This window comes from Pristiophorus japonicus, chromosome 15 (genome assembly GCF_044704955.1).
Source record: "Pristiophorus japonicus isolate sPriJap1 chromosome 15, sPriJap1.hap1, whole genome shotgun sequence".
In the NCBI taxonomy this organism is placed as follows: Eukaryota; Metazoa; Chordata; class Chondrichthyes; family Pristiophoridae; genus Pristiophorus; species Pristiophorus japonicus.
Window position 1 is genome coordinate 24,760,670 of NC_091991.1, and position 18,822 is coordinate 24,779,491.

At 42.7% G+C, this 18,822-nt stretch overlaps 1 protein-coding gene across 1 annotated transcript in view; it reads left to right on the top strand.

Annotated features, from left to right (window-relative positions):
* The window catches only part of arid2 (AT-rich interactive domain 2), a 120,619-nt gene that overhangs the window by 38,985 nt on the left and 62,812 nt on the right, over positions 1–18,822 (top strand). The window contains exons 5-6 of the mRNA XM_070900238.1: positions 3,456–3,674; positions 17,167–17,234. Coding sequence (XP_070756339.1) covers positions 3,456–3,674; positions 17,167–17,234 — 287 coding nt within the window. The remainder of the gene's footprint in view (positions 1–3,455; positions 3,675–17,166; positions 17,235–18,822) is intronic.

Consider the following 18,822-nt stretch of genomic DNA (forward strand, 5'->3'; position numbering starts at 1 on the left):
GAATTGGCTAGGATAGATAAATGTGAGGTTATCCACTTTGGTGGCAAAAACAGGAAGGCAGATTATTATCTGAATGGTGACAAATTAGTAAAAGGGGAGGTGCTACGAGACCTGGGTGTTATGGTACATTATTCATTGAAAGTAGGCATGCAGGTACAGCAGGCAGTTAAGAAAGCAAATGGCATGTTGGCCTTCATAGCGAGAGGATTTGAGTATAGGAGCAGGGAGGTCTTGCTGTAGTTGTACAAGGCCTTGGTGAGACCACACCTTGAGTATTGTGTGCAGTTTTGGTCTACTAATCTGAGGAAGGATATTCTTGCTATTGAGGGAGTGCAGCGAAGGTTCACCAGACTGATTCCTGGGAAGGCAGGACTGACATATAAAGAAAGACTGGATCGACTAGGCTTATATTCACTGAAATTTAGAAGAATGAGAGGGGATCTCAGAAGCATATAAAATTCTGACAGATTGGACAGGTTAGATGCAGGAAGAATGTTCCCGATGTTGGGGAAATCCAGAACCAGGGGTCACCGTCTAAGGATAAGGGGTAAGCCATATAGGACCGAGATGAGGAGAAACTTTTTCGCCCAGAGAATTGTGAACTTAGGGAATTCTCTACCACAAAAAGTTGTGGAGTCCAGTTTGTTGGATATATTCAAAAAGGAGTTGGATGTGGCCCTTACGGCTAAAGGGATCAGGAGGTATGGAGAGAAGGCAAAAGTAGGACTGAAGTTGCATGATCATATTGAATGGTGGTGCAGACTCGAAGGGCCGAATGGACTGCTCCTGCACCTATTTTCTATGTTTCTATGTCTAGATGAAGGGACTGAGTGTAACGTATCCAAGTTTGCTGATGATACAAAGTTAGATGGAAAAGTAAGCTATGAGGAGGATGCAAAGAGGCTGCAGAGAGATACAGATAGGTTGACTGAGTGGGCAAGAACATGGCAAATGGAATACAATGTGGGGAAGTTATCTACTTTGGTAGGAAAAATAAAAAAACAGAATATTTTCTGAATGGTGAGAGACTGGGAAATGATTACATTTAGAGGGACCTGGGTGTTGTAAGGAGTGGTTTTCAGGGGGTCAGCTTTCCCTTCTGACCTTATATGAGCGGTTCCAAATCGCTCCCATACCCTTGGTTCTAGACACTGGAATTATGAAGGGACTGTGACAGGCTTGGACAGACAATCGGTTTCAAGGTAGGAAGCAGGTATGGCTTTATTGTGTTTAAAAAGAAGTAAAAAGGCACACCTTTAATAACACACACAATGTTAATACCAATACACACTGAGGGGTACAACACATTGAATAAAATGTCAAATTACAGCCTGTGGGGAAAAGAATACAGCTTAAACTCTAAATGGGGTAAAGAGGAGAATGCAGATACATTTACACAAGTTATCCCAGCCTTCTCTCCCCCCCCCCCCCCAATTCCCCTAACTAACTAAGTTATAGCTCTGGGGTTTCAGGGGCCATGCTCACCAATCCCCTTTTGACAGTTCCAACTCCAGGGTTCACCTTAGTTGTCCACGTTCTGTAGTCTGTACCCCTTGGTAGCGTAGGACCAGCTTGTAGAGTGGAAAAATCTTCATCTTTTCCTCAGTTTTGTTGGGTTGGTTCCGGTTGACTGTTTAGTTGGTCGCGATTGTCTGCAACTTTCCGATAGTCGTTTTGAAAGCCTGTTTGCTGTCGTGGTGCTGTCCTTCTGGGTTTTAGAGATTCCTTTCGTCGATGTTTCGGGGTCCCACTTTTCGAGGCTGGTGTAGAACTTATGCAACGAGACTGCTAACTTAATAGTGTCTCTAGAAGCACTCCTAACTGCCAGAACAGGCTTCAATTATACTAAAACAGGCTTCCTTATCTTCCATCAAATCTAGCTCAGCTCTTTGTTTCGATTTTGCAGCCCAGCTAACTGAAACTTGATTAAGTGGTTTTAATCTGGCATTAATAGGCTTTTCAAAGTTGGTGAGCTCTTGCCCATTGTGCTAGTCTGGCCTGAGCCAGATATTTCTATGCCTGTTGAAAAGGTGTTGGAATATGTATGTGACATTTGGGTCCTCTGGGTGGGGTGATACTGTTTCCTCCATGGTCGATTGTTTGAATGCTTTTGCTTTCTTGGGGCAAGTTTTCGAGAGTAAACCGTTCCCAGACAATTTGATTAGCTCCAATGTCCAAACTGGCCCTTTAGCGATGGACCCCACCCCTTTTCTTGCCGACCCAACATTCATCTTTTAAAAATCCCAAATTTGATTAAAGTTCGTAGTTTCTTCCACTTTAGGATTTCAGACTTTCTGGTAAATAGTTACAAATTAAATTCCCTTTCCGATGAGTCCAAACACTGTGGGGTGGGGTGGGGGTGGGGGGGGGGGGCGGGGAAGGGAGGTCTCCATGAATGCATCCCCTTTTAAACCCTTCAGGCTTCGTCTCCCCCTTTAAAACTCATTTGTGTCCCGAAGTTTTTTTTTCTTCCATTTTAAAAGCCCAGAAAGGGATTCTTCTCCTCTGCAGGGGAAAGGTACAAGGAATCTTTGCGTAATATTGGTAAATTCTACAGTGTCCTTATACATTAATTACAGAAAGTTAACATGTAGATTCAACAAGCAATTAGGAAATCAAATGATATGTTAGCTTTTGTTACAAAGGGATTAGAGTATTTGAGTAAAGAAGTCTTACTACAATTATGCAGGGAATTGGTGGGGCCACACCTGGAGTACTGTGTGCAGTTCTGGTTTCATTTCCGAAAGAAAGACATACTTGCCTTAGAGGGAGTGCAAGGAAGTTTCACTAGACTGGTTCCTGGGATGAGGGGTTTTCTCATAAGGAGAGATTGTGTAGACTAGGCCTATATTCCCTCGAGTTTAGAAGAATGAGCGGCGATCTAATTGAAACCAATAAAATTCTTAAGGGGCTTGATCGGGTTAATGTTGAGAACATATTTCCCCTGGTTGGGGAACCTAGAACACGGGGTCACATTCTCAGAATAAGGGGTCGACCATTTAGGACTGAGATGAGGAGAAATCACTTCACTCAAAGGGTTGTGAATCTTTGGAATTCTCTACCCCAGGGAACTGTGGATGCTCAGTTGTGAGTATATTCAAGACAGAGGTCGATAAAGTTTTGGGAATTAAGGAATCGTGCAGGAAAGTGGAGTTGAGGTAGAAGATCAGCCATGATTTTGTAGAATGGCGGATCAAGGTCGAAGGACTAAATGGCCTGTTCCAGTTCCTATTAAGTTCTTATTACATGTAGTTAAGAACATTTTCAATTAGTTTTTTTTCCCCCCCCTCTTGAGTTTAAAATTCATGGAAGGAATTTATTGAAGAAGGGTTTAACATATCAATTTATTTGTGTTGAGAAAATATTAAACCGTTTAAATCTATTCATTCTAACTGTTGCTCTGATAACTTTAAACTGAATTTTTAATTGTGCTAAATGGCTTCTTTTTCTTTTAGAATATATCCGACAAAGCTATGGACTTAATACAGAGTTTGTCACACTTAGTGACTACAATAAACTGGTGCTTTCCCTTATGTCTGGACTCCCTAATGAAGTGGATTTTGCAATTAATGTTTGCACTCTTCTCTCCAATGAGAGTAAGCACATCATGCAACTGGAAAAGGACCCCAGAATCACCACCATACTGCTCGCACATGCTGGAGTTTTTGATGACAGTAAGATCTACTACTTAATGCTAACGTGTGTTGACAATATTTGCTGTGTTACTGGCTGTTTCCCGTTCAAATACGGAATTGTTAAATGTTTTTATTAACTTGAAAAAAATCTAAGCTCAAAATATGTAAATTCATAAGTTGTTGAACTTTGATATGCAGCTGAATTAGTTAGCATCCAAATGAGGCAAATCTACTGGGATACTGCCCCTTTTTAAAGTTTGATGTGAAATGTGCCATATTATTCATGTGGTTTGCACACCCCACCCCAAGTATATACAGGTCTTGTTCTGGAATAGTTCATCATTTCTTTTCCTCCTGTTATCAGCAAAATTCCTTATTGTTACGACATCAGGAAAAACATTCATAACCACCATATTTAAGCAGTATTTTGATGTTGATTTATATCTTATCATTTTGCAAAATGTTATGACAATTTAGACTTTTAAAATTAAAAACAAGGCCGACTACCACCTTCTCAGGGCAGTTAGGGATGGGCAATAAATGCTGGCATTTCCAGTGATGCCCACATCCTGAGAATTAATACAAATGATTATTTACCACATCTGTGAATTTGTCAGTGGTATTCAATGTACAAAAATACAAAAAAATCACAGTACTGAAACCCTCAAGAAAAACAGTGCAAAAAGCTTGGTAGCTGAGAGAAGAAGCAATGGGCCCAAGTTTGCCCCCAGGGTTAGAACAGTAAATCTTCGTGTGGTGCGCCGACTTTTTAGAACAGAACGGTGCCTATTATTTACCTTGGTATTCTCCCCTCCGTCCGGTCGATCCAGGCCCTTGGCACAGCGCAGCAGAACGCGTGGAGGGCAGAGCCAGGTCCCGGCGCTGAAAACAGTGCCGGGACCTCTGCACATGCGCGCGAGAGCTCCTCGCCCCCGAGGCTGCATGGGAGGGGCCCGAAGCACGCTGCCAATAGCCCTGGCCGAATGGGTCCACCGGGCGAAAATCGGACTTGGGCCTCCCTCCCTCCTGTTCAGCTCTAGCTCTCTTTCTCTCTCTCCCCGCCCCCCCTCCCCCCGTTCAGCTCCCCCAACCTCCCATTCACCCGTTGCCCCTCCTCTCACTCCCTCCATGTCCTCGGCGGGGCGGGGCCCGCCCGGCATCCTGCTGGGGGCGGGCCCCGCCCGAAGTCTTCGTCGGCCCGGCTTCCACTCGTCGGCGGGGCCCACCCACCCGGCATCTTGCTGGCGGCGGGCCCCGCCCGAATTCTTTGGCCCGGGTTCCTCTCGTCGGTGGGGCCCATTCAGCCTCCCCCTCTCCTTCCCCCCCCCCCCCCCGCCTCTCCCCTTCTCCCTTTCCCCTCGCTCCCTCCCCTTTCCCCTCGCTCCCTCCCCTTTCCCCTCGCTCCTCGCTCACCCTCACCTTGGAAGTGGTGGGATTGGAGGCGGGTTCTGGTCGGGATTAAGATTTTAACACTTTAGCTCATTACATGATCCCAACCCACCCTGTTTAAGGGTTAAAATCCCCCCCCACACACATTTTTAGATGCACCTTTCCAAAGAAGGCATGCTTCCTTTCCAAGCAGGAGGAGTTTTATGTCCAGGGAGTCTACCAACCAATGGTTCATCTGGTTGGGCACTGAGTAGCTGGGTCATACTGAAGAACAAATGCGTGACACACTTTGATTTCAACCTTTGTGCAATACTTCCCCATTTATCAGTATTAAATTTCATTTGCTGTTAAGTGTTTAATGTTTGTAACCTCCCCCACCCCCGATCTCTTGTTCCCTAAGCCTGATTTATAAGTTGTAGGTAAGGTTTTTCTGAGCGTACAAAAATCTACATTTGCTCAATTCTAAGTTAATTTGGAGTAAGTTTTCGCTGCCTAAACTTGCAAAACAGGCCTAAGTGGCTGGAAGCGCCCCCTTTTGGAAAAAAAAATCTGTTCTAAAATGGAACTATTCTAATTCACGAGTACGGGAGCAAACTAAATGCCGAGAATTGCAATTTCTAAGATGCTCCCTTCTAAACTAGGAGCAAAAAAATAGGAGCAACTAAGGCCAAAACTTGAGCCCAATATGCCCAGTCCATTGCAACGAATTTGATCACAAGTAAATAACCCAAATGGGTAACTGCAGCCATTTTGAGCATCCCTGATTATAATCGCTCAACCATTGGTGTTCCGTGTCTTCTGTTGCCGAGGCCCTAAGCTCTGGAATTCCCTGTTTAAACCTCTCCACCTCTCTACCTCTCTTTCCTTCTTCAAGACAATCCTTAAAATCTATCTCTTTGACAACGCTTTTGGTCACTTACCCTAATTTATCCTTGTGTGGCTCGGTGTCAAATTCTTTGTGTCATAATACTCCTGTGCAGTGCTTTGGGGCATTTTACTGCGTTAAAGGTGCTATATAAATACAAGTTGTTGTTGTTTATGCCATTGGCGTATAAAGAAAATGTGAGATTACTACAGGCGTGAAAATCATTGTTACAACTAAGGACACTTCAGTAGCACAGCCTGTTATTGCATGTCGTTCCCATCGAGGCTAGCCTGGAGAGTGAATCAGCAGGGAGCACTCTCGTGCGGCAGACCCCTGACGGCAGGTAGTCGACCCTCCTGACTACTCGTGGGGCTCGGAACGGGCTATATAACGGAGGAGCACAGTGGGGAGGCAGATGAAATCGGGGCGTTGAAGGAGCATGGTGGGGGTTGGAAATCGGAGGCCTTGTTGCGGGGGTGGGGGGGGGGGGGGCGGGGGTCATGTGGGGTCTCCGATTGCTGGTGTTGGGTTAGGCAGGGACTCCGGATCCAGGCAGTAAGTGTAAAGGCACTTGCCTCCTGGATCCCGCAGTCCTCACCTTTCATTAGCTGGCGGGTTCCATGAGGTCTGCAAAACCCGACCAGATACAGTTAAATTTAAAATGATGGTGAAACCTGAGGCAGGCCAGCTTATTTATAATATTTAAATGGACGATCCGCCTCCTTGGGAGCGGGTTGGTTGCCTGCTCCCCCCCCCCCCCCGCCCCCCAGCCTCCGTTAAAACTGGAAGTGGTGGGGTTGGAGGCGGGTTCTGGTCGGGATTAAGATTTTAATACTTTAGCTCATTACATGATCCCAACCCACCCTGTTTGGGGGTTAAAATCCGGCCCCCACACACACATTTTTAGACGCACCTTTTCAAAGAAGGCATGCTTCCTTTCCAAGCAGGAGGAGTTTTATGTCCAGGGTGTCTACCAACCAATGGTTCATCTGGTTGGGCACTGAGTAGCTGGGTCATACTGAAGAACAAACGCGTGACACACTTTGATTTCAACCTTTGTGCAATACTTCCCCATTTATCAGTATTAAATTTCATTTGCTGGACGTCTGCCCAGCTGCATAACTAATCCAAACACATGCATATTTTCAGCTGCATCATTTATTTCTGCTGCTCTTTTCTGTGTTTGAGTCATTAACAAATTTGGTTGAGTTAGATGTAAAGACCCAATTTGTAGACTTTACAAGTATGACAATCAAATATAACTTTATTGGTACTGATGTGCTTGTTGACACTCATTTGAGCTGAAGTTGTTTTCAGTATCATACCTGTAGTTTTGAAATAAGAGTCCAAACACCAGTAATGCAAACCCCAGCATCTCCTAAATCACGAGACAAACTTTTAAAAATCATGTGATTTGGTAAAAAAATGGCGAGTTACTATTTCTTTTCCCATCCTGACTTCTAGGAACATAGGAACATAGGAATTAGGAACAGGAGTAGGCCATCTAGCCCCTCGAGCCTGCTCCGCCATTCAATAAGATCATGGCTGATCTGGTCGTGGACTCAGCTCCACTTACCCGCCCTCTCCCCATACCCTTAATTCCCTTATTGCTTAAAAATCTATCTATCTTTGACTTGAAAACATTCAATGAGCCAGCCTCAACTGCTTCTTTGGGCAGAGAATTCCACAGATTCACAACCCTCTGGGAGAAGAAATTCTTTCTCAACTCGGTTTTAAATTGGCTCCTCCGTATTTTGAGGCTGTGCCCCCTAGTTCTAGTCTCCCCCACCAATGGAAACAACCTCTCTGCCTCTATCTTGTCTATCCCTTTCATGATTTTAAATGTTTCTATAAGATCACCCCTCATCCTTCTGAACTCCAAGGAGTAAAGACCCAGTCTACTCAATCTATCATCATAAGGTAACCCCCTCATTTCTCGAATCAGCCTAGTGAATCGTCTCTGTACCCCTTCCAAAGCTAGTATATCCTTCCTTAAGTAAGGTGACCAAAACTGCACGCAGTACTCCAGGTGTGGCCTTACCAATACCCTGTACAGTTGCAGCAACACCTCCCTGCTTTTGTACTCCACCCCTTTCGCAATGAAGGCCAACATTCCATTTGCCTTCCTGATTACCTGCTGCACCTGCAAACTAACCTTTTGGGATTCACGCACAAGGACCCCCAGGTCCCTCTGCACCACAGCATGTTGTAATTTCTCCCCATTCAAATAATATTCCCTTTTACTGTTTTTTTTTCCCAAGGTGGATGACCTCACACTTTCATACATTGTATTCCATCTGCCAAACCTTAGCCCATTCGCTTAACCTATCCAAATCTCCTTGTAGCCTCTCTGAGTCCTCTACACAACCCGCTTTCCCACTAATCTTAGTGTCATCTGCAAATTTTGTTGCACTACACTCTGTCCCCTCTTCCAGGTCATCTATGTATATTGTAAACAGTTGTGGTCCCAGCACTGATCCCTGTGGCACACCACTAACCACTGATTTCCAACCGGAAAAGGACCCATTTATCCCGACTGTCTGCTTTCTGTTCGCCAGCCAATTCTCTATCCATGCTAATACATTTCCTCTGACTCCGCGTACCTCTATCTTCTGCAGTAACCTTTTGTGTGGCACCTTATCGAATGCCTTTTGGAAATCTAAATACACCACATCCATCGGTACACCTCTATCCACCATGCTCGTTATATCCTCAAAGAATTCCAGTAAGTTAGTTAAACATGATTTCCCTTTCATGAATCCATGCTGCATCTGCTTGATTGCACTATTCCTATCCAGATGTCCCGCTATTTCTTCCTTAATGATAGTTTCAAGCATTTTCCCCACTACAGATGTTAAACTAACCGGCCTATAGTTACCTGCCTTTTGCCTGCCCCCTTTTTTAAACAGAGGCGTTACATTAGCTGCTCTCCAATCCGCTGGTACCTCCCCAAAATCCAGAGAATTTTGGTAGATTATAACAAATGCATCTACTATAACTTCCGCCATCTCTTTTAATACCCTGGGATGCATTTCATCAGGACCAGGGGACTTGTCTACCTTCAATCCCATTAGTCTGTGCAGCACTAGCTCCCTAGTGATAGTGATCATCTCAAGGACCTCCCTTCCCACATTCCTATGACCAGCAATTTTTGGCATGGTTTTTGTGTCTTTCACTGTGAAGACGGAAGCAAAATAATTGTTTAAGGTCTCAGCCATTTCCACATTTCCCATTATTAAATCCCCCTTTTCATCATCTAAGGGACCAACATTTACTTTAGTCACTCTTTTCCGTTTTATATATCTGTAAAAGCTTTTACTATCTGTTTTTATGTTTTGCGCAAGTTTACCTTCGTAATCTATCTTCCCTTTCTTTATTGCTTTTTTAGTCATTCTTTGCTGTTGCTTAAAATCTTCCCAATCCTCTAGTTTCTCACTAACCTTGGCCACCTTATACGCATTGGTCTTTGATTTGATACTTTCCTTTATTTCCTTGGTTATCCAAGGCTGGTTATCTCTTATCTTGCCGCCCTTTTTCACTGGAATATATTTTTGTTGCGCATTTTGAAAGAGCTCCTTAAAAGTCCTCCACTGTTCCTCAATTGTGCCACCGTTTAGTCCTTGTTTCCAGTCTACTTCAGCCAACTCTGCCCTCATCCCACTGTAGTCCCCTTTGTTTAAGCATAGTACGCTCGTTTCTGACACAACTTCCTCATCCTCAATCTGTATTACAAATTCAACCATATTGTGATTACTCATTCCGAGAGGATCTTTTACGAGGAGATCGTTTATTTTTCCTGTCTCATTACACAGGACCAGATCCAAAATGGCTTGCTCCCTTGTAGGCTCTGTTACATACTGTTCTAAGAAACAATCCCGTATGCATTCTATGAATTCCTCCTCCAGGCTACCCCCTGCGATTTGATTTGACCAATCGATATGTAGGTTAAAATCCCCCATAACTACTGCCGTTCCTTTTTCACATGCCTCCATTATTCCCTTGATTATTGCCCACCCCACCATGAAGTTATTATTTGGGGGCCTATAAACTACGCCGACCAGTGACTTTTTCCCCTTACTATCTCTAATCTCCACCCACAATGATTCAACATTTTGTTCACTGGAGCCAATATCATCCCTCACAACTGCCCTGATATCATCCCTTATTAACAGAGCTACCCCACCTCCCTTCCCTTCCTGCCTATCTTTCCGAATCGTCAGATACCCCTGTACGTTTAATTCCCAGTCCTGGCCACCTTGCAACCATGTCTCTGTAATGGCCACCAAATCATACCCATTTGTAATGATTTGTGCCGTCAACTCATTTACTTTATTTCTAATGCTGCGTGCATTTAGGTAGAGTGTTTTCATCCTACATTTTAAACCATGATTTTTAGTTTTTACCCCTCCTGCAGCCCTTTTATATTCAGTGGCCTTTTTTGTTTCTTGCCTTTGGTTTCTTTGCCCTCCACTTTTACTCATCTCTTTTCTGTCTTTTGTTTTTGTCTCCTTTTTGTTTCCCTCTGTCTCCCTGTATTGGTTCCCATCCCCCTGCCATATTAGTTTAACTTCTCACTGACCTTTGCTCCCGGACAAGAAGTGCTTTCCCGGACAGGAGCACTTTCGGCCGTCATTAACTGATTACTGACATACGAATATAAGAAATAGGAGCAGGAGTACATGGATCAGTGGCCCTGCTGTCTCATCACTCTCACACCGGCCTCGCTTTGCTTTCAACAGTTACTCTTTGTGAAACCTAACCTACTTCTAAAGTGCTATAACCTTCCAAGATCTCTGCCCTCCTCCAATTCATTCCTCTTGTGCATTGCCAATTTTAATCGCCCTACCAGTGATGTCTGTGCCTTCAGCTACCTTGGCCCTAAGCTGTGGAATTCCCTCCCTAAACCTCTTTACCTCTCTCCTCCTTTAAGATGCTCCTTGAAACCTACCTCTTTGTCTGAGCTTTTTGGCACCTGCCCTAATATCTCATGTGGCTCGGTGTCAAATTTTGTTTAATAATCACTCCTGTGAGGCGCCTTGGGGCGTTTTACTACTTCTAAAGTGCTATATAAATGCAAGTTGTTGCTGATATCGACTTCTGGCCAATTAATTTCCTTCTTTGAGATAACCTAACCTGTAAGCCAGTGTTCAGCATTCTTCAATGTACAAGTGTAATTAAACCATGGCAGAACAAGAAAGATTGAAATTAGGTGTTAAAATGGCTGTTAATTTATTGAAGCATTGTTTGTGCTACAAGCAAAATCAAAATATAAATCCATATAGCAGCAATGGTTCCAATCCAACTGCATATGTAGAATTTTGCACAGTCAGTAAGCTATTATCTGAAGAAATTGTAGGTTTTAACATGGGTGGCGAATGAGATTATCTCATGTTTGCAGTGACTGCTGCCCCTGACTCTGCAAACACCGTACCGCACCAGGTCTGCTTCAATAAATTATAAGACATACACAACACAGTCAATAGAGTGAGTTGTATCCCTACCTTGTGCGCTTAAGACCGGACTCTCCATCTTGGGAAGACGAGCAGCGCACTTGCTGAACTCATCAACCCCATCAGTCTCCAGCGGCCTAGATACCCTGCTGCTGCTGCTGTACCCCTCCCCTCCCCAAGCCACCAAGCTGATTGCCCGGGCAAAGGCAAACAGCTTTGTTTTAGGAGCCGTTAGCTCTTTTTATTAATGACAATTCTAATGTACAAGTTTGAGAAATGAAGTTTGAGAAGCAATAAGAATCACTATTACAAGCACCACAGGCAGAATTGAACCACGGGAAACTGGTACTGTACAGTAAGTACAGAGTCTGAGAAAATCATCCAAAGGCGATTGGTCTTTGACAAACTAGAAATCATTCTAGCAGTTAGCATAGGCATTCCTCTTTCAATTCCTGCACCAAAAGTAATAGGCCATAGGAGCCGCTTAAAAATGACAACAGAAAAGATAATTCCCAAGCGAAGGCCAACACCTAATTTCATCTGCCTGTCCGTACAGCACCGTTGTACCTTCTTGCCGACTTTGGCCTCCGTCATCTTGTACTGCCCTGTAACAGTTGAATGGACAGCTCCGGGAGGTAGCGGCGATGTAGGTACTTTCGAAGGCTAACTGCCCTCGCTCCATAATGCCCCCACTATACCTGTGTTGCGGTGTGGAGTCAAGGAGTGATCTTTAGGGAGGTGGCTCAATAGGCCCAGGTATCTCGGGCTCACATTTGGGCCGGGCCGCTCGCGCTAATTTAAAAATGGCAGTCGCTCCTGCCGCCGCCCCTCAGCTTGCTGCCGTGAACAGTTGAGCCCGTCATCCACTAGTCACTCACTCACTTAGAGGCCGCTGCCATTTCTAACGGGCCGAGAAAAAGCCGTTCCCTGCCGAACGGCAAATCGCATATTTTCCGTGCATGCGTAAATCAGCATAAAAATCAAGATTTAGGCGTTTCCTCACGAATGAAGCCTTATTTCACTATGAAATCGCGCCTTTCGCGATCGGATTGCGAGTGTTGGCAATACTGAAACATTGACTGCTTTGGAAACCCAGTCTGCCTTCCCAAGTCTGATTTTACATGTTTGAGGGATTTTGATTTTTTTTAAAACCACTTTCTTATTCAGTCCTTGTTCTTCCCTGGATTTCAGGGCTTTTAAGTTAATTAGAAGTCTTTCATGTGGAACTCTGTTGGAAGTGTTTAGAACTTTCAAATAAAGTATGTCACAGGGCATTCCACTTTACCGTTAACCTTCTTAAGGCAAATGGTTTGTGAGGTACAAACTTTCTTATCCAGCTGTTTATTATTAAGTTACTATACAGGTTCTCCTGTAGCCTACCCTTTAGCATAGAATGGTATCCAGAGGCTTTCTTTCTCCCTCCCATGCCTATTTTGATGATTAGTATATTCATTTGCATGTGGAAGTTGAACTGATTTTGAAAAATTAAGCGGATCCATATCTATATTAGTTCATTTATTTCTGGATTAGTGGCCGTATTTGCCAACGGTTCAAGCATTCACTCTGTTTCTAATAGAATTATGAAATCAACTTTTTGGAGCTGCTTTTGTTCCTTATTTCTTGCCATCATCTGCGTTTTTGTGCACAAAGTAAATTGGCAACAACGAGAAGACTTGAAATGAAAATTACAGCTTTCCTGATTTTCCATTTTCAAATTGTGACTAATAGTTTTCAGATGGTGCTGAAATGAACACCAATATTACAGTAATAAACCTATTCAGTTAGGTTCGTTAGACATGACCTACATGTTACTAATCCATGTTGGCTTTCTCTAATCTGCTCAAATTTATCTAAGTGCACAGTCACTTTGTCCTTAATTATAGATTCCAATAACTTCCACACAACAGATGTTAGACTAACAGATCTATAATTTTTGGTTTTTCTCTCTCCATTCCTAAATAATGGAGTCATATTTGCAATTTTCCAATCTAAAAAGACAATTCCTGAATCAAGAAAGCTTTGGAAGAATATGGCTAAAGCATCTAAACTTTCCTCACATTCGTCCTTTAAAACCCTAGGGCGGAAACCATCAGATCCTGGGGATTTGTCAGTTTTTTTTTGTACTATTATTTTTCAAATACTGTTTTCTTGCTTACGTTAACTTTTTTTTTTAAGGGTCCTCATTACCCTTGGCTACCCTTTCTCTTCTAATATAATTGTAAATACTTTTTGCCTTAATCTTGATATTCTTCAAGTTTCTTTTCGTTCTCTCTTTTTGCAGCTCTTACTATTTTTGTTTTCCTTTGATGTTCTTTATATCTCAGTCCCTGGATTTACACTATTCTTTGCACTTTTATATGCTCTTTCCTTTAGTTTTTTTATTATCTCTCACCTTTTTTGTCGACCATGGCTGTTTTATTCAAGAAATAAGTACGTTTATGAAATAAAGACGGCACATGCTGGAAATGTTAATTAAAACAGAAAATGCTCCAGGTGCAGATGAGATTGGTCAGAATTTAAAAGAGAAAATTAAGTTAACATTGTAGAATTTAAGAAGAGTTTATACCTGAGCATTTATTAATATATGTAATCCTTTTAGCAATTCTGTGTATTGAGGTGTAAATAAAGATCCCATTATTTGAAGAGCTGGTGAGTTTTCCTTGTGTCCTGCCCAACATTTGTTTCTCAAGCACCATCATCAGAGTAGATAAACTGATCATTTATCTCATTACTGTTTGTGGGATCTTTCTCCATCTGTCTCTTATTCCTCATTCCCTATACAACTGAAGCTTGTTACTCCTCCAAGCTGCAAACTACTGTTGCTTTTCCCTCCTCAAACTCTTGCTATATATTAGTTTAATCCCTCTTCCCCCACGATTCACAATGACATTTGTCCAGCTCTGTTGAGGTGTAGGCCTTCTAGTTGAAATGGTGTTAATCCCTGTTTGCTGTTGAGAAGCAAAGTATGTTTGCTATCAGTATAGTCTTTGAATTGTCATTAATAACCCAAATATAACAACCAGTTATACAGGTTGAACCTCCCTTATCTGGCACCACCCCTCGTCCGGCACCATTCCCAGCCGCTCCGACATGAACAAATTGAAGTCCTTCCTCGCTGCTGACTCCCGCAATCGCTGGCCTGCGGCACTCCTAGCCCCAAGCCAGCCAGCCCCGATATCCCCTTGCTCAGTACCTGTACCATCCAATGTAACCATCCCCAACATCCCCTTGTCCGGAAAAATCCCTTATCTGGCACAGGCCCGGTCCCGAGGGTTCCAGATAAGAGAGGTTCAACCTGTAGTGCACTAATAATTCGTCACTAAATTTCTTGATCAGTCTCAAAGTATTATTTGCTATATTGTGTTAAGTAATGCACAATTGGTTTAGGTCATAGGACAGTGGTAGGAAAAACAACCAATCTTACCCCACAAGCGCCTCATCTATTGCCTTTCAATTTGGTTGCAATTTTGCAAGTTTGCATTTTAAAGAGGCTGTGTAAAATTGATTTTGAGAAATCTATAAACTGAGTTTTGGACAAAAGTAGGAATAAGAGGAACTAAAGTAATTCAGTTGAAGATTCAGAGAATGGGTCCGAAGACGTTCAAAGGTAGTACAAGTTAAGAGAGACAGCAAATCGAAAAAGGCATATTGAAGGAAGAAATAATATTTGGATTTTTTTTTCTGCCATTTATTTTTCATTCCACTTACCACTTTTTCTGTTTCGGAAGTGCCCTGATCCATCCTTTTGGGGTCCAAAATGGATGCCCTCACATTTGGCTACATTGAAATCTATTTGCCACAGTTTTGCCCATTCACTTAATCTATCCATTTGTAATTTTATGCATTCATCTACATTGCCTATCTTTGTGCCCTTGGAAAATTTGAGTACATGACTTTCTATGCCATCATCTAAGTCATTAATAAATACTGTGAACAGTTGAGTCCTCTACACACATCCCTACTTGACACCACTAGTCACATCCTGCCAATTTGAGTACCTAACTATTATCCTTACTGCCTGTCTCCTGCCGCTCAGCCAATTTCCTAACCAGTTTAATAATTTGCCTTCAATTCCGTGGACTTCTACCTTAGTTAACAGTCTCTTGTGTGGAACTTTATCAAATGCCTTCTGGAAGTCCATATAAATAACATCCATAGGCAGACTCCTGTACACTACTAGTCACCTCCTCAAAAAGTCAATCAGGTTCGTCAGGCCTACCCTTCACAAATCCATGCTGGCTCTCTCTAATCAACTGAACATTTTCGAGGTGTTCAGTCACCCTATCTGTAATTATAGACTCTAGCAATTTCCCAACAACAGATATTAGGTTAACTGGTGTATAATTCCCTGGTTTCCCCTCTCACCATTCTTAAATAGAGGAGTGACATGCACAATTTTCCAATCTAAAGGAATAGTTCCTGTATCGAGGGAACTTTGGAGGATTATAGTTAGGGCATGTGCAATGTTCTCACTTATTTTATTTAAAACCCTGGGATGGAAATCATCTGGTCCTGGGGATTTGTCACTCTTTAGTGCCATTATTTTCTTCATTACTGTTATTTTACTTATGTTAATTTTATTGAGTCCCTGTCCCTGATTCAATATTAGATTCCTCGGGCTAGAATTTCCAAAAAATCCGCCAGAGCCGGATTATTGTCCAAAATACCGTTAAGATTTTAAAATTACTGCAGGCAAAAAATTCCACAAAAAAAGGAAAAAATTTCACCCGGCGAAAAGAAAATGGACTTTGCGCCCCGATTTTTGGCGGGAAATGTATTCTTGGGTCAATTGGGTGGTTCTTAAACAAAATGGGTGGTAACTACTAAAATTTAGACCGAGGCTGTGGGTTGGGCCTAGGAGGGGGGAAAAACACGCAAAATATTTTTTCCAAAAAACATAAAATAAAAAATCAGAAAACATTCTCGGGACCCTTTTCAACTTAATCACTGTAAAAAAATTTTAAAATAGTTATTAAAAACCCATTAACTTTTTTTTGCAGGGCTACTTACCTACTGCCCAGTTCCTGCTGCTTCTCGTGGGTGTTTTTTTTCTACTTGCCTATGGGTCACCGCTGAGTCAATACTCGAGCGATAGTGGTTTTTGGACGGTGCATATCAGCGTTCCGCTCCCCAGCGGTATTTCTAAACTGCCGGCGGAACTCTTTATGGAAATTTTCACTGACCCAGTTTTCGCCCAAACCGATCAATACCACCGAGAAACCAGGCAGAGATGCAGTGAAAATTCTAGCCCCTTCAGATTTCTTCCTCTACTGTTCTTCTGTTTTGGGGATTGAATTTGGCTCCTATGGCTCACTTTCAGGTTCTTTCACAAATGTAATACCACATGGTAACCTATAAGAAAATGCGAACCCAGCTGTAGAGCATTGTAGTAATCAACATTGCACACTCTGATTGTTTAAAATATTTTAGGTACACTTTAATAATATGCATGATTTGTGGATTTTAATGATTAATTGTTGTAAGAAATTCTTTGAAAAATAAGCAAAGTGTTCATTCACTTGCATCATTGACCAGCAAAAAAATCCAAATTGTTGTGGTTACAGTACAATATCATTGTTCTATTTACACACATTTGATATCCACTTTTGAAAAAGATGCACTGCTAGCTGCTAGCTGAAGCGTATTCATGCAAAGTCTTCCTTTGATTGTTAACTGAAACAGCACAGGCCTTTTTGGAAAAACATAGCTCTTGTGTACTTACTGTTGTTACGCTTAAAAACTACAAGTTTTGTCGGCTCGCTTAAACGTTATGACTTATACTAGCCATATTTTGTGCTTACTTGTCCTGATATGATTATGTTTACAGCTTTGGGTACCTTGTCTTCTGTATTTGGAACAGAATGGAAAGAGAAAACAGGCAGAGATTTTGTTAAGGTAAAAAAAAGATGCTTACTAGATTATACAGATACAATTTATTGTTTAATCAAATTGTGTAAGGCTTATAATAGCAATAAAATGCATAGTTAATTATCATAGGTTGATCATCGATATGCACCTGTCAGTTGAAACTGAAATGCAACACATTATTTCTAAATCAACAATATCGAGGAGTGATGACAATTGTATTTGCTACTTTTACTGAAGTAATATCTTCAGTGGTCTTGATGAAATGATTATGAGTATGTATATAATAGTGACAATTATGCATGGTAGAATGAGTGGTATAATAGATAAAGGAGAAGGCCATTCAGCATCTCAAGCCTGTTCCGCCATTCACTGAGATCATGGCTGATCTGTTTCTTAACTCCATCCTCCTGCCTTGGCTCCCTATCCTTTTATACCCTTGTTCAGCAAATATCTATCGATCTCAGATTGAAACTTGTAATATGAATTAGCATCTGCTGCATTTTGTGGGAGAGTAGAAATATTCCTAACTTCTCTCTTGAATGGTCTGGCATGGATTTTAAGGTCCCCTTGTCCGAGACTCCGCGACCAGCGGAAAAACTTTCCTTCCTTCCTTCCTTTCTCTCCTTCCTTTCTCTCCTTCTCTCTCTTTCGTTCTCTCTTTCGTTCTCTCTTTCGTTCTCTCTTTCTCTCTCTCTCTTTCGTTCTCTTTCTCTCTCTCTCTTTCGTTCTCTCTTTCTCTCTCTCTCTTTCGTTCTCTCTTTCTCTCTCTCTCTTTCGTTCTCTCTTTCTCTCTCTCTCTTTCGTTCTCTCTTTCTCTCTCTCTCTTTCGTTCTCTCTTTCTCTCTCTTTCTCTCTCTTTCTCTCTCTTCTCTCTTTCTCTCCTTCGTTCTCTTTTCGTTCTCTCTTTCGTTCTCTTCTTTCGTTCTCTCTCTTCGTTCTCTCTTTCTTCTCTTCTTTCTCTCTTTCTCTCTTTCTTTCTCTCTTTCTCTCTTCTTCTTTCTCTCTTCTCTCTTTCTCTCTTTCTCTCTTCTTCTCTCTTTCTTCTCTTTCTTTCTCTCTTTCTCTTCTCTCTTTCTCTCTTTCTCTCTTTCTCTCTTCTCTTCTCTCTTTCTCTCTTTCTCTCTTCTCTCTCTCGTTCTCTCTTTCTCTCTCTCTCTTCCTCTCTCTCTTCGTCTCTCTCGCTCTCTCTCGTTCTCTCTCTCGTTCTCTCTCTCGTTCTCTCTCTCGTTCTCTCTCTCGCTTCTCTCTCTCGTTCTCTCTCTCGTTCTCTCTCTCGTTCTCTCTCTCGTTCTCTCTCTCGTTCTCGTTCTCGCTCTCGCTCTCGCTCTCGCTCTCTCTCTCGCTCTCTCGTCGCTCTCGCTCTCGCTCTCTCTCGCTCTCGCTCTCTCTCGCTCTCTCTCGCTCTCTCTCGCGCTCTCTCTCGCGCTCTCTCTCGCTCTCTCTCTCGCTCTCTCTCTCGCGCTCTCTCTCTCGCTCTCTCTCTCGTCGCTCTCTCTCTCGCTCTCTCTCTCGCTCTCTCTCTCTCGCTCTCTCTCTCGCTCTCTCTCTCTCTCTCGCTCTCTCTCTCGCTCTCTCCTCTCTCGCTCTCTCTCTCTCTCGCTCTCGTCTCTCTCGC